Source organism: Triturus cristatus, chromosome 11 (assembly GCF_964204655.1).
Source record: "Triturus cristatus chromosome 11, aTriCri1.1, whole genome shotgun sequence".
Lineage (NCBI taxonomy): Eukaryota > Metazoa > Chordata > Amphibia > Caudata > Salamandridae > Triturus > Triturus cristatus.
In genome coordinates, this window is record NC_140594.1 from 110194245 (window position 1) to 110206260 (window position 12016).

General features: G+C 52.2%; 1 protein-coding gene across 3 annotated transcripts in view; it reads left to right on the forward strand.

The window, feature by feature from the left end:
• Positions 1-11243, forward strand: part of LOC146783439 (T-box-containing protein TBX6L-like) — a 134234-nt gene extending 122991 nt beyond the window's left edge. For all 3 annotated transcript variants that reach the window (XM_085633876.1, XM_085633877.1, XM_085633875.1), the window contains 8 exons: positions 124-268; positions 1137-1239; positions 1460-1624; positions 2183-2329; positions 3414-3484; positions 3709-3800; positions 9129-9312; positions 10440-11243. In XM_085633876.1, the coding sequence (XP_085490002.1) occupies positions 156-268; positions 1137-1239; positions 1460-1624; positions 2183-2329; positions 3414-3484; positions 3709-3800; positions 9129-9312; positions 10440-10848 (1284 nt within the window). In that variant the 5' untranslated portion in view covers positions 124-155 and the 3' untranslated portion in view covers positions 10849-11243. The remainder of the gene's footprint in view (positions 1-123; positions 269-1136; positions 1240-1459; positions 1625-2182; positions 2330-3413; positions 3485-3708; positions 3801-9128; positions 9313-10439) is intronic.
• Positions 11244-12016: the final 773 nt, after the last annotated feature.

Genomic DNA, 12016 nt, shown 5'->3' on the forward strand with positions numbered 1-12016 from the left:
CACTGCACCTGCTGCACCACTGGTAGCTACGCCTGTGCCTGGATGTGGTACATGCTGTATAAATCCAGACTTGTGGTGTGTATCTGCTCTGAGTCCAGCTCACCGTCTCCCTTCCTCCTGCAGATACCAGGCCCCCCTGCGATGCGGCGTTGCTGATGAACGAGCCCTCTTCACCCCAGAGCACCATTGAGGCCACCCTCGAGGACGCGGACCTCTGGACCAAGTTCCACCAGGAAGGAACGGAGATGATCATCACCAAGTCTGGGAGGTCGGTGGGGGCTGGGCGAGGCTGGCTGGGAGGGGGCGATGTCATTATGAGAATGACTGGTGCATGCAGCAGTGACGTGGGTGACGTGGTAAGGGGCAGATTGGGCTGAGACCATGTCAGTCTTGTTATTTTAGTACAGCTTAGGAAGCCAGTGACACAAGGGAATGAAGGGGGGATAGAAAAGGAACTTACTAGACTTCGATAAAGAGACTGGGAAATGTTAGAGGGGGAAGCAAGAGGCAGGATAAAGACTTGGCAGCCTTGGTATTCGGCAGTGATTGTGGAAAGTTCGTAAGTAAAACTAGGCCCCTGCAATTATATGGTTTTTATTCAGCTCCTGGTACAATGGATTCGCAAAACACGGTTTAAAAGACGGCTTGCTGTTCCAACACATGTTACAGTTGGACAGAGTTCCTCTAAATTGGATCCCAGAGCTGAGAAGTGCTCTCCCCATCTAGAAACATATAAGGGTGTTATTGCGTGGATCAGTGTGATGGGCAGTCTGAATGAGTCATGGGCAATCTGACGCCCTTAGGCGTAAGCTCTGAAGAACTTCCTTTGGGGAGGGAGACTTCTACGTGTTCACTTTTCAAAATGGCTGCTGGGCACCACCATTTAAGGAGGCTGGACTTTCTGCTGCAGCTTCCTCAGTGGGGACTTTGCTACACCATCACAGGAAGTCCCGGCTTGGAAGCAGTAGTCCCAGCTAATCAACATGGCGGCCCCCAGTAATAATAACAGGGCTTTTTCAAAGATCCCCTTACGGGACTTAGAGGAAATAGTTTCGCTTGAAATTCTTTTAATGCTAGCCCCTAACAGCCAAAGTAATCACTTCTGGTCTCTGATTTCTGGTGTTTTTCTTCTCCAGGCGTATGTTTCCTCAGTGTAAGATCAGGCTGTCTGGACTCCTGCCCTATGCCAAGTACATACTCTTGGTGGACTTTGTGCCCCTGGACGCCCTCAGATACAAGGTATACAAAGCTCTGTATGGAGCCTCAGGGAGGCGCTCTACGGGCAGCTCTTTCACTTTTACCATCACTCTTTGTCTTTCCCTCTTTCTCTTCCCCTCCTCATTCTCTCTCTGCTCTTTCCTCCATCCCCCTATATGTCTCTCTCCCTCTCTTTATCTAGCTCTACTTTCTTCTCCTTCGCTGACCTGTCTGCTTCTTTTGTCCCCCCCCCACTCAACAGTGGAACAAGAACAAATGGGAAGTGGCAGGAAAGGCTGAGCCACCTCCACCCTGCCGTACTTACATCCACCCGGACTCACCCGCGCTTGGCAGCCACTGGATGAAAGAGGCCATCTCCTTCCATAAACTCAAGCTGACTAACAACACACTGGACCAGCAAGGGCATGTAAGAGCGATGAATCCTGCGGGGATGTGGGACTGTGGTATGGGTTGTCATCAGTGCTTAATTTGAGCCAGTGGGTTCCGGTACTCAGCACCTGCACTTAATTGTCAACACCGGCGCTTGTGACAGTCTGTCACATGGTGGCATTGTCTGGCTAATTTAGAGATGACCACAACAACAGTTAATTATTAAATATACATTAAAAATGTATTATCCACTGCCCAAGCCATTCATTTATCTTTAGGGGCGTGTAATAGTCTGGTTGTCACACTTGTAGCAGCCTGATGGTTAGTAGTTGTGTTATTACTATATTTGGCAGCGCTGGCAGGGACATTATGTGGTGCAAGCTGCAGTGGCCTCCTGACGAGAGGCCTGGCACAAATTAAGCTCTGTTTGGCGGGGTGGGTGGAGGTGATGGATAGCAATGTGACTTACATACCACCAGCACGTGTACATTCTGACAGACCAATGGTCCACTTTCTCCCATCACTACCAGCCTTCAGAAACGCCAGACAGGCAGGCTGATAGGCTCAACTCACGCCCTTTCTTCTCTGCCTATAGGTCATTCTCCACTCCATGCACCGCTACAAGCCGCGCATCCACCTGGTACAGGCCGAAGACCTGTACAGCATGCGCTGGGGTGTCTTCCAGATGTTCACCTTCCCGGAGACGACCTTCACCGCGGTCACTGCCTATCAGAATGAGATGGTAAGGGACAGCCAATGACAGCCACTCTCTGTGCTTGCATCATCAGGGTCTTGCTGCTACTCAGTCTTCCTGCTCCTTCACCACCTCCCTCAACCCAGCCATGACACTTGTTTCATAGTGCTAGCTTTGTAAATGCTAGTTTTACAATTAGCCTGTCTTTGAACAGTAAAAAAAAAAGGCGTCCGGCCTTTTGGTAGAAAACTATTGGTCGAAAACCAAACTGGTTGATAAAAGTAGTTTGAAAGTTTTTCTTAGAGGAGAAAGTATTTTAGTGAAGCTATTTTAAGTCATCACCGTGTTATTACATCATTTCTTATTTCATCACACCTTTTGGTAAGGTGCAGGGCTCTGTGCCTGAGGCCTGTGTTCTAAGAGTGGAGATACAATAGAAATGTATTTAATCCCATAATATTGTTACAGAAAGAGCAGCTACATTTTCAACAAAAAGGTTTCCAACAAAAAATTTGAACCAGAAGTGCCAAGTATTAGGAAGGAGACATTTTCAATATAAACGTTTATTTTAAAGGCATTCCAGTCGTTTTTATTCCCGAGCCCTGAAGAGACATTGCCGAAACAACACGATTTGAACCTTACGAAGACCCTATATTTGAGAGACAAGTATCCCCCCCACCCTCTTGCCTCCATTGAGTTACCTTACCAACCAGTTCAGTAGATCCCTCGATCCCTGGCTCACCCTGGTCATGTCTGCTGTTTACAGACATCTCCTGCTTGGCCTCCTGCATTACCCTATTTTACCCCCTAATGTTGTCCCCGAGCATCTGCTCCAGAGCCGGCTTCCCTCTGCCAGGGACCCCAGCATCTGTTGGGACGTGGTCTGCTCAGCTGGCCTCGGCTCTCCCTGATGCCACGAGGTGGCTCACTGCATTACGTGTCCATTGCAGTGATTTAATGCTGGCAGGGCCAGCTAGACCGTTCATCTTTAAGGGGTTCATCAAATGAGTATCAATTATAGTCCAGAAACTGAGGCACCAAATACTATATAAAAACGGTTGTTATTATTGTGTGGTTGTTTTAATACGATGTTCAGATGTGCCACATTTCTCAGGTTTGTTTATTTTCATAGGTGACAAAACTCAAGATTGAAAACAACCCCTTTGCCAAGGGTTTCCGGGAGCATGGGAAGAACAGCAGAAGGTAAGAGATTGGCAAGTCTTCTGTGCGCTAGGAGGTGGGGGGGCTATCCACCCGTGACTGAAACTACCTCTTCTGTAATCAATGGAACGCAGTTTCGTCCGCGCATTAGACATAGGAGGGGTGCGCAGTGACGTCTTGTTACTTAAGAGCCATGCAAAGACCGGAGGACATGCTGTGAATGTATCTATGTGCCTAAATGAAATATACAATTGTTCTGCTTGCAGAGAACGTGTCCCGAAAAAGCACAGCAACAGCCCCGCGAAGGAGCCGAAGAAGAGAAAGCTGGAAGACGAGGAAGGCTGCTCCAATGAAGCAGGTAATGGGCGCCCTCCAGCGTCGATCTGTGGTCCTGCACTGAGCTTAGCCAATGTGCAGTGGCAAAGCAATGGGTGGCAGGCACGTGCAGAATGACAGCGCCGTAATTCAATGCACCTGAATAGATCAGCACTCGGGTGCGACTGGCGCAGAAGGAGGGAAAGGAAAAAGACAAATAAATCACTTACCTGGCTGCACTCCTCGATCCGATCCCGATCTTTTTCTTTCCTGCAGCATGGGCCCAGCAACACCCCCAGCATGAGAGCAGCACCATGATTGGATGGAGTGGGCTGGCTGGACGCTCCTTCGGGCCCTGTAGGCCAGGCCTGTGGTTTGTCTCCACCCAGCTAGATGGAGAGCTTTAAAGTGTGCATGCCACTTTGGAAAGAGCAAGACAGCCGGCCACTTTTGAGCATCCAGCCACCCACTGCTCCTGTCCTCGAGTGCCGTGAGTGCAGCAGAGGACACACCCTGCATGCCTCTGGGCTTTGGGATGGCTGGATGCTGCAGTGCGGTGAGTGCAGCAGAGGACACACCCTGCATGCCTCTGGGCTTTGGGATGGCTGGATGCTGCAGTGCGGTGAGTGCAGCAGAGGACACACCCTGCATGCCTCTGGGCTTTGGGATGGCTGGATGCTGCAGTGCGGTGAGTGCATCAGAGGACACACCCTGCATGCCTCTGGGCTGTGGGATGGCCGGGTCCTGCAGTGCAGTGAGTGCAGCAGAGGACACACCCTGCATGCCTCTGGGCTTTGGGATGGCCGGATGCTGCAGTGCAGTGAGTGCAGCAGAGGACACACCCTGCATGCCTCTGGGTTTTGGGATGGCTGGGTGCTGCAGTGCGGTGAGTGCAGCAGAGGACACACCCTGCATGCCTCTGGGCTTTGGGATGGCTGGGTGCTGCAGTGCGGTGAGTGCAGCAGAGGACACACCCTGCATGCCTCTGGGCTTTGGGATGGCTGGATGCTGCAGTGCGGTGAGTGCATCAGAGGACACACCCTGCATGCCTCTGGGCTTTGGGATGGCTGGGTGCTGCAGTGCGGTGAGTGCATCAGAGGACACACCCTGCATGCCTCTGGGCTTTGGGATGGCCGGATGCTGCAGTGCAGTGAGTGCAGCAGAGGACACACCCTGCATGCCTCTGGGCTTTGGGATGGCTGGGTGCTGCAGTGCGGTGAGTGCAGCAGAGGACACACCCTGCATGCCTCTGGGCTTTGGGATGGCTGGGTGCTGCAGTGCGGTGAGTGCAGCAGAGGACACACCCCGCATGCCTCTGGGCTTTGTGGTGGACCGGATGCTGCAGTGCGGTGAGTGCAGCAGAGGACACACCCTGCATGCCTCTGGGCTTTGGGATGGCTGGGTGCTGCAGTGCGGTGAGTGCATCAGAGGACACACCCTGCATGCCTCTGGGCTTTGGGATGGCCGGATGCTGCAGTGCAGTGAGTGCAGCAGAGGACACACCCTGCATGCCTCTGGGCTTTGGGATGGCCGGATGCTGCAGTGCGGTGAGTGCAGCAGAGGACACACCCTGCATGCCTCTGGGCTTTGGGATCTCTGGATGCTGCAGTGCGGTGAGTGCAGCAGAGGACACACCCTGCATGCCTCTGGGCTTTGGGATGGCTGGATGCTGCAGTGCGGTGAGTGCATCAGAGGACACACCCTGCATGCCTCTGGGCTTTGTGGTGGACCGGATGCTGCAGTGCGGTGAGTGCAGCAGAGGACACACCCTGCATGCCTCTGGGCTTTGGGATGGCTGGGTGCTGCAGTGCGGTGAGTGCATCAGAGGACACACCCTGCATGCCTCTGGGCTTTGGGATGGCCGGATGCTGCAGTGCGGTGAGTGCATCAGAGGACACACCCTGCATGCCTCTGGGCTTTGGGATGGCTGGATGCTACAGTGCGGTGAGTGCAGCAGAGGACACACCCTGCATGCCTCTGGGCTTTGGGATGGCCGGATGCTGCAGTGTGGTGAGTGCAGCAGAGGACACACCCTGCATGCCTCTGGGCTTTGGGATGGCTGGGTGCTGCAGTGCGGTGAGTGCAGCAGAGGACACACCCCGCATGCCTCTGGGCTTTGTGGTGGACCGGATGCTGCAGTGCGGTGAGTGCAGCAGAGGACACACCCCGCATGCCTCTGGGCTTTGGGATGGCTGGGTGCTGCAGTGCAGTGAGTGCAGCAGAGGACACACCCTGCATGCCTCTGGGCTTTGGGATGGCTGGGTGCTGCAGTGCGGTGAGTGCATCAGAGGACACACCCTGCATGCCTCTGGGCTTTGGGATGGCTGGATGCTACAGTGCGGTGAGTGCAGCAGAGGACACACCCTGCATGCCTCTGGGCTTTGGGATGGCCGGATGCTGCAGTGCGGTGAGTGCAGCAGAGGACACACCCTGCATGCCTCTGGGCTTTGGGATGGCTGGGTGCTGCAGTGCCGTGAGTGCAGCAGAGGACACACCCTGCATGCCTCTGGGCTTTGGGATGGCCGGATGCTGCAGTGCGGTGAGTGCAGCAGAGGACACACCCTGCATGCCTCTGGGCTTTGGGGTGGCTGGATGCTGCAGTGCAGTGAGTGCAGCAGAGGACACACCCTGCATGCCTCTGGGTTTTGGGATCTCTGGATGCTGCAGTGCGGTGAGTGCAGCAGAGGACACACCCTGCATGCCTCTGGGCTTTGGGATGGCTGGATGCTGCAGTGCGGTGAGTGCATCAGAGGACACACCCTGCATGCCTCTGGGCTTTGGGATGGCCGGATGCTGCAGTGCGGTGAGTGCAGCAGAGGACACACCCTGCATGCCTCTGGGCTTTGGGATGGCCGGATGCTGCAGTGTGGTGAGTGCAGCAGAGGACACACCCTGCATGCCTCTGGGCTTTGGGATGGCTGGGTGCTGCAGTGCGGTGAGTGCAGCAGAGGACACACCCCGCATGCCTCTGGGCTTTGTGGTGGACCGGATGCTGCAGTGCGGTGAGTGCAGCAGAGGACACACCCTGCATGCCTCTGGGCTTTGGGATGGCTGGATGCTGCAGTGCGGTGAGTGCATCAGAGGACACACCCTGCATGCCTCTGGGCTTTGGGATGGCCGGATGCTGCAGTGCAGTGAGTGCAGCAGAGGACACACCATGCATGCCTCTGGGCTTTGGGATGGCTGGATGCCGCAGTGCGGTGAGTGTGCACGCCTGAAAAATAAAATGGCAATTAAATCTTTTCAGTTCCATTGTATTTTTCCTGTGAGGCTCTCAGTGGGCTCGCAGTGGCCTCACCTGGCAAAGTGAAAAAACAGCAGCTGCCCCCGAGACTGCATATTAGCTTCCAATGGTACTTAGAAATAACATGTCCACCCAGGGCCATTTGACCTCCACATCCATAGGGTGTAAAACCACCTTCCTTCAGCGTGTGGCCACGCAGGGACATCTTAAGGATTTTGGGGCCCCCTGTTTTGAGCAGTTTTGAGTTTATGATCCGGTTTTAGCTCTATCATACCATCTTTGGCCAGGTCACTGACAGGGCACAAGCACACTTGCCCAAATTCTAAATATGTTGACATCTAATATTCAGGGATGGTGATGTTTGTTTACAATATTGTAACACAGCAGCAGCCCACTAATATTACTACAAATAAGCTCTGTGACACCTTGCTATTTCACACGATGTCTTGTTTGATCTAAAAGAAACATTTTATGGCTGCTGCCAGAAACAAACACATTTCTCTGCAAAATGTCTCGCACATCACCCACATTAAAAATAAATCAAGGGAAAACGCTATGCAAAACAATCTGGGTACGAATTGATCAAGGTCATTAGGGCAAGACTCTGCAGAACAGAGCTGGCCCAATCAGGGGTCCCCCTGATAAGCTGGGGCTCTGGGTCAGAGCCCACTTTGCCCGTGCCTCAAAACGTCTCTGTGGCCACGCCCCGTGCAAGTGACATTTTGGTCGCATGTGTGCGTTTCTGCGCTAAGGACCACAAAACCTACAGAAACAAACACCTCTTGCACTTGGTAATACAGTACATCCTACTTATAAAACTCCTGTTTTCATGGTCACTCTGTTGACCTACACCACAGATAAAAATGTTGGTTCTGCTTTCTCATTGGCTAAGCAATGCCGGTTTGGAATATTGGAGCTACTCTTATTGGTTTAGCGGGGGCTGCCCAAGTATGACTGTCTTTATTCAGAAGAGGCTATCTCTGTCTTGGTAGCAAATGGCTTCTCTAGAGATCCCTTGCTCAGTGTCATCTTAAGAGATTTTAGTGGCCACAGGCAAGAAATACTTTGGGGCCCCCTTTTTCCTCAAAAGTTTGGATTTGCTTACCCATTTTCTACCAATTAAAGTCCTGTGTTGCCTAACGATATTGAATTATGGGGAACAATTACTATTATTTCACGCAACCCAGCACAGCAAGGGAACTTGCTGCGTTGCGTGAAAAGGAGAGAGCAGAAATGCTCCTTATTTACACAGCAATGGAGCGTTTCTGCTCTCTTCTTGCTCTGACCCACTGTCTGCTTCCTCGCGCCAATGTAGGCACCCTTGCACCATAGTACAAGGCTGTCTGCCGTACAGGCAGGATTGTTTTATTGCAAGACGCGAAATCATCCTGCACGAAAACAATCCTCAGGCATATTCCGTTTTCTATGTATGCTGCAAAATGCAGCACACATGGAAAGAGACCGTAACGAGGAGAAATTAAGATAATTCACCTCGCTGCACCTTGGTGCAAACTCAAGTTTACAAAACTTCGTCAATCTGGTTTGCATCAAAATACCTTGGTGGATGCATGGGAGGGCCCATGCTCCACCAATCTAACGCATACCCGACGCAAAGTAACGCAAGGCAGCGCTATGGGCAAAGCCATGCATGGCTTAGTAAGTGCCAAAAAGGATTTTGCCTCTGGGCTGCACCACAAAAGTGAAACAACCTGGACCTATATGTTGGAGGTTGCGATACAGATTCACAGACGTGAGCTATAGTAAAAGTTTGATTTCCCAAGGTATACCAGTGGCGTGACAATAGCCCCCATGGTGCGAGGGGGCCTGAGCTCCAGGGGGCTCCCTCCGGCACTGTGCACGGGCAGCGGGCCCCTGGTCTGAGAGCTCCTGACTGGGTCTGGAGAGGGGGGCCCTCCTTGTACCTTGCATGGGGGCCCCCACAAGTTTTATTACAGCACATAGGTACCCCTTGGTAGGCTGGGGCCCTGTACAATTGCCTACTTTCCGAATGCCTTAAAATGCCTCTACCCATGCTTCTGTTCCCTTGGTAGAACCCAACCTTTAAAAACTCTGTAAGCAATGTTTGAAATATCCCGAGCCCTCACCATTCTTTCTTTCTTCACATAGATCTTCAGCGAGCGATACAAGTGAAAGAGGAGACTCAGCCAGTCCAAGTGGGCAGGTTCCCCATATGGGGGCAGGGCCAAGATGGTGGCAACAGAATCCTGCCGGGGTCGCCAGAGGCTAGCGGGCAGAGAGCACCTCCCAGAGAGCAGCAAGTGCCAACGCAGTCCCCCTATAATGCGTATCGGTGAGTCTGCCACCCGTTTACTGCCGAGGGGGGGGGGGGGGGTAGAGCCAGAGAGGGCATAATGCTGATGCACCTGGAGTACCATTGCTTTCCAGAAACCCTGGATGTAATGTTTTTATTGTAACTGGGAACAAACCTTGATGTTTTTGTCCTGTGTATTGAACTCTTATTGCTTAGCAATAGCACCAAAATCGTAAGGCGGGGAATTTGATATGGTGAAGTGTTTTTAGAATTAAGTGGTCTGTGGCCTCTTACCTCTGCTGTCCTGATGGTCCTGGGTGACTAATTGCCTGTTGTTAATGGTACTTTATCCAGCAAATTGGTAATCAGCAATCACTCGCCCGCTAAGAGTGGGCAGCCCCCAACACGTCTGACTTACAAAATGGCTGACATAGAAGGATAAACCCAATAAACAAAGTTAAAGAAACACAGTGAACAGCTCATCACAGGTGTCTGATTCACTCCATAGACGGACCATAAATATGTTAAGTTAGACTTTACTTTCTACTGAACAACAAAGGCCTGTTAGTCTCTAGGTCAGTGATACTCAAAGTACGACCCGGGGGGCGCTAGCGGCCCCCTTGGTGTACAGCAACACCAGCTGCTGTTTATTTGCTAGCACTAATATTTAGAAAAAGATGGTAAATGAATGGCAGGCATTTATTAACCTGCAAATAAATGCTTGCCCGTTTAACATGTTTTGGAACCTCCTTACACTATCCATGACCCACCCAGACCCCCTTCCGCCACCCTGCTGGAATCAGGGAGGCCCCCGGCACACCACAAACTGTACTTTGTGGCCCTTGGGCAAATGTTTGTGAGTACCCATGCTCTAGGTACTTCTTGTCTAGGCGATCTAATCTCCTAATTGTGAAATGATTGTGCCGCCCTTTCTAAATATGTTCAATCCATTGTGCAAGATGAACCAGTCCAGTTCGCAGGAGGGAAAGGCGAATGCCTAATCATTATCAATTACTATGTGGCATTTTCCACTTCCATAAAATAAAAATAAAACACAAGCGAACAGTTAGATTGAAGAGTTCAGATACTTGTGAAGTTTTCTACCTAGGGATTCTAGGGTCTTTGTTAGTGGTCTTGTCTCATCTGTTCTCTCTCCCCCCCTGCAGGTTCCAGGATGTGGCCGAGCCCCACCATTCTCCTGCTCGAGATGTCCCTCCGAGTGAATATCGAGGCAGAACGCACCCCGCAGACGTGGCTCAGGTGCCGGAACCGGAAGTGAAGCAACTGCCTGAAAGCTTCGGGACTCTTCCCCCATTCCACCCCGCACATGACCTGCCAGGAGTCCACAACATGTCTGCCGACCCAGCCGGGAAACCCGGGCTCCGGCCTCTGTACAACCCCTACGGAGCCGAGCCAGGCCTGGGGCAGTGGATGAACCCGGCTCAGAGCCAGTACCGGCCAGTCAGCTACCCGCCCTTCCCAACGGACTACAACTCCCAGGCACCAGCGGGGCACCCACACGGAAGCATGGCCGACTGGAGCCAGTACCCGCTGTTCCCCTACTCCTGCTGGTAAGCACTCCAGGGGGCAGTGGACAAAGCTCCGCACCCACCAGACGCTTGGAACCCCAACTGACCTGGATGAGGGGGTGAACTAGCAGTCGCTGCTGACGCAGTGTTGGCATATGAAGCGTCTGCCCCCTTGGAACACTGAGTTGGAAGGTTTGTTGCACAGATCCTATGCTCTTCTGAGAGACAAACGCCTGTGCGAGACTGATTTTACTTCCAGCACAGGGCATGGCCTCTGCCCTTCTTGGGAGCGAAGGAGCGGGTAACCCAGAGACGGGTATCGCCTCAAAAGCACCTTTCCAGGCATATGACTGAACCACATTTACTGTGAGAAATGAAGCAAAAAAGGGCGCCAGGACTTTTGTTAGTGCAAAGGGAGGTCTCTATTCAAAGATTCCCTTCTAAAAGGGATTGTTCCTGTTGGGGGGGGGGGGTTCTTAATACATTTTACTGCTCACTGAAAGATCAAAGAAGGGACCAGTATAAGGGTTCTTTGGTGCATCACATGTGCTGGTTGGTCTCACAGCCCCTCTGTGCTGATGAAGGGGGGGGGGGGTCTAGAGGGGGAATGCTACCTCGTGCTGCAGATGGAGGTTGGGGTGCAAGCTGTAATGGCAACACTATTTTTGTTTCAACCAAGATATCCTTTTGACGTCGAGCGCACCATCTCCCAAATTGGGAAATGTCACTTTCAGGGCTTTTCAGGTCATTTAGTGTCTCCTAATGGTGGTATAGTAAGGCTGCTGCCTTCCGTCGTCTCTCACTTGCTTCAGCCTTTCCCTTCATACATTGTCTCTTTCCTGCGGTACCCCCATCACACTTGGACTTCAGGCCAGGGCACCCTCGCACCCCGACAAAGTCTGCTGCTTCATCGCACCACAGTGACCAGATGTCTTACCACAGATTCAATCCAAAACACAGCACATAACTCCTTTTCCTCTGCCTTTTTAATTCCCTTACTGGAAACTCATTGCCCACCTAACTTTTCCCCTCAACTCTCACATCTTCTAGCCTCCTGGACCTTCTCCCTCATTGACAGTCCATCACTAAAATCCGTTCTGGACCTTGAGGGGGCGTTCTCTGGCAGAGCCAGCGGCCCTGGTTATTTCTTCAAGTTTTTGTGACTACCTTGCTTCCTTGCGGTGCACCTCTCTTGTGTCCTAAAATTAGGCCCT